Source organism: Corvus brachyrhynchos, unplaced genomic scaffold (genome assembly GCF_000691975.1).
Source record: "Corvus brachyrhynchos isolate BGI_N302 unplaced genomic scaffold, ASM69197v1 scaffold56, whole genome shotgun sequence".
Classification (NCBI taxonomy): domain Eukaryota; kingdom Metazoa; phylum Chordata; class Aves; order Passeriformes; family Corvidae; genus Corvus; species Corvus brachyrhynchos.
In genome coordinates this window covers 4,304,464-4,307,682 of record NW_008238664.1, presented here as the reverse complement: position 1 = coordinate 4,307,682, position 3,219 = coordinate 4,304,464, and the positions used below count along the sequence as shown (strand labels likewise).

The following is a 3,219-nucleotide window of genomic DNA, read 5'->3' as shown; positions in this document are numbered from 1 at the left end:
CTTTCCCTTCTTCCCTCAGGGTATCCCCCACTGTCTCCACACTCCAGGGCACTGTGGGAGCTCTCTACCACTTCTGCCAGCCTTGCCCACCTACAAGAAGGTGCTGGTCCCCTTTCACCCATCCACAGAGACATGACCCCATTTCCTTCACTATCTTTACCACCCCATCTCCACCAGCACAGTCAGTGTGAGAAGCACCAAAGCTCATGCTCCAAGGAGCATCAGCCTCGCATCAGCACAGTCAACAGTGTGGCTCCAGATGACTGGGACCACTGGTTTCTTGCAAGAGACACTGGGGAGAGGCAGGAGGGACCCAGCTGAGCAGGGGCACAGCTTGGTGTTCGCTCCTACCTGCTGCCGTTGCCGCTGCCTCCTCTGCCAGGAGCCGCTCCTTCTCCTGCCGCAGCCGCTCCAGCTCCCACTGGTGGTGCCTCTGCAGCTCCTCCATCACTTGCTGGTGAGATGACTCCATCTCAGCCAGGCTGCGCTCACAGGCCTCCTGTTGTGAGGAGGAAAGGAGACGTGAGAGACCAGGAGAGAAGAAGGAAGGGCTTGGGCCAGGACGGGCACCTGGCTGGGCTGATGTTTGCCATTGCAAACTTCACCCAAGTCCAGGGACATTTTGAAAGTAGTGAGACTACTGCCCAGGAGGGTCTTTTCCTTCTGAAAGTGAGGTGGCACTTTAATCACTGAACACAACCATTTGACAGGGACACACATCTTGCAACCCCCCTTTGTGCTTTACAGAGGAAGAATGCTCCTCTGGCTCTTAAAACGAATGCAGCCAGACAGGAACATCTCTCTTGGTCCAAGAGCTGGGAATAACATGCCCAACACCACAGTCCTGACCCTACACTAGGCTGCACTGCCTGGCTGGAAGAGATCATCAGTGGGAACTGCATCTCAGTATCTGCCTTTTAAATGAAGCAGCATCCCCTGGAATCAATGAAAACTGAGCCTCCTCTCCTGAAAAGTGACACCCTGCACTGCCCTGTGACCTGACAGAGGCTGCCAAAGAGCCCTCCCCATGGCCTAATGGTTAGGGATCCTCCTCACACAGCTCTCCCTCCTTTGTGATGGCCCTGAGACCAAGGGGATGATTCTTTCTATGCTGAGTGCTGTGGTTAACTCGAGTTAGAGCAAAGCAAAGAGGTTCCCATCTTCATGCTATGCCTCCACTCCCTCTCCAGATGCTGGCAGCACCTCCCTGAGCCTCTCAGGAAGGACTTGCTCACCAACAAGCCATGCCATTATTATTAATAGCCTGGGCCTCAGAGACATCAGCAGAGAGCTAGGAAGACATCCCCCAGCAGCCCCTTGCCTTCCTATTCCTTCCCCACTAAGGCAAAGGCTCATACAGAAGACACTGGAACACATGTAAATGCAAGCCCTTCCTGGCTACTCCTCTCTACTGAGATGAGGGAAGCTGAACAGAACAACCAAAGGAGAGGAAAAGGTGAGGAATTTGGTGATCTGTCCACAGACCAGCTGCAACCCTTGGCAGACTGAGAGAGAGAGAATCCTTTGGGGAACAGCCAAGTTTGGCCTCAGATGTGAAATGCTGGCTTTTTGAGCCAAATTATTAGGAAGATAAGGAAGTTCCTCCCCACTGCTTTTGCTTTTTTTTTTTTTGACCATAAAGAGGCCTGTGAGCTGTAAATATTAAATCACAATAACACAGAGACTGGTAAGTGTCTGGGCTGGGTGCTACAGGGCTTGGGTTTCTTTATCTGTGCTAGGTACAGCCGACCCTCTGCAACAGACTTCACCAGCCCCAATTCCCTGCCCTGCCAACCCCCTCTGCCCCAGTATCTTCCAACACGTAAGGCCCATCCTGAGAACCCCACTATGTGGTAGAACAGCAGCCTCCCCACAGGAAATCCCCGTGGGATGTAACCCTGCTTGCTTTGGACGAGTCCATGAGAGGGCAAAATAAATAAACAAAGAAGTGAGAGGCTGAAGCATGAGCAAATTCTGCTTTGCTGGCTCTCCCACGTGCTGTCCCAGCAAATGAATGGGCTGTGCTGTCAAAGTGACCTTCAGGGCTCAGGCTGTCCCCAGGGACTGACTGACTGCTTTTAACAAGACACTCGGGAGCCCCAGCTAGCAAGAAGCACATGTGGTGAGCAGCAAACCACCAGGGAATGACCAGAGGCTCCACAGGAAGCTGCTGACCCACTCCTGAGCTGGGGGACAGCTTACACCCATGGCCCAGGCCAGCATCATGTCCACACACAAAGCAGGACACAGATCCTACACCTCTCCCCAAATTCTCCTTCTCTCCCTTTGTAACCCTGGCCCCTTTAAGGCCAGGCAACATGCACCAGCCTTTATGTAATTAACATTGATTACAAACAGGCCCAGTTAGGGTCACCACGGCAACCCAATGATTAGCAATACCTGCTCGGCAATAAGCTGAGTCCCAGCATTTCCCAGTTTGGTACTGGGAGTGACCCCCGGGCCCGAGTCCTGCACCCTACTCACCTGTGAGATGTACCCTCGGGGCACATGGCTGTCTCCCTGGGATTTTGCTGCCTCCCGAAGGCTCTCATTTCTGGCCCGGCAGGACTCCAGCTGTGCCCGCAGTGACTGGATCTGTGCCAGGCAGGACAGAGAAAAATGTTCAGCCAATGGTGGAAAAGTGCCATGGCCTGATCAACGTGCCACATCCAAACCCTGGGCTTAGGGATGGGGAGGACAATGCACGGCCAATGGAGGCATCTGCTTCCCCAGTAGCCTGCCAAGGGACCAAACTGTCAAAGCCAGCCCCAGCCTGGTTAGTGCTAGTGAGGAAAGGAGGAGACAGCCCAGCTTTCAGAGGTGGAGGAAACCACCACTGCACTTGCAAAGGCTGGCAGGTGAAGTGCTTGCAGGCTTGGGAATAGCCAGAGAAGAAAGGCTGTGAATGTACTCCCAGGAAACACAGATTCCACACAAGTAGTGCCACTAAAGAAATAATCCTGGACCAAAACATGGTCTGGGGAACCTCTGCAGGTGTGTGAGAGCTGGCCTCTTGCCTTACATTACCAGATTGCAAAAGTTTCCATGCATTCGAGGAGTCAGAAGGAGCTGACATCTCCCTGCACCTCTGCCTTGCTCTTCTGCAGAGCCTCCTGCTGCCAAGGACCACATTAAGGGGCCACCAGAACCCCAGTTTCAGGGAGGAGGGATGCTCTTACCTCCTTTTTCAGCGCCTCACTGGTGTCTCCCTGCCCTCCC

General features: G+C 53.7%; 2 protein-coding genes across 4 annotated transcripts in view; both read right to left on the bottom strand.

Moving 5' to 3' along the window:
- TRIOBP (TRIO and F-actin binding protein) overlaps positions 1-3,219 on the bottom strand; it is a 21,720-nt gene that overhangs the window by 4,238 nt on the left and 14,263 nt on the right. For all 3 annotated transcript variants that reach the window (XM_017737872.1, XM_017737873.1, XM_017737874.1), the window contains 3 exons: positions 3,180-3,219; positions 2,485-2,595; positions 352-499 (listed from right to left, as the gene is read on the bottom strand). The exon at positions 3,180-3,219 is cut by the window's right edge and continues 510 nt beyond it. In XM_017737872.1, the coding sequence (XP_017593361.1) occupies positions 352-499; positions 2,485-2,595; positions 3,180-3,219 (299 nt within the window). The remainder of the gene's footprint in view (positions 1-351; positions 500-2,484; positions 2,596-3,179) is intronic.
- Positions 1-3,219, bottom strand: part of GCAT (glycine C-acetyltransferase) — a 25,699-nt gene that overhangs the window by 17,370 nt on the left and 5,110 nt on the right. The window lies entirely within an intron of this gene.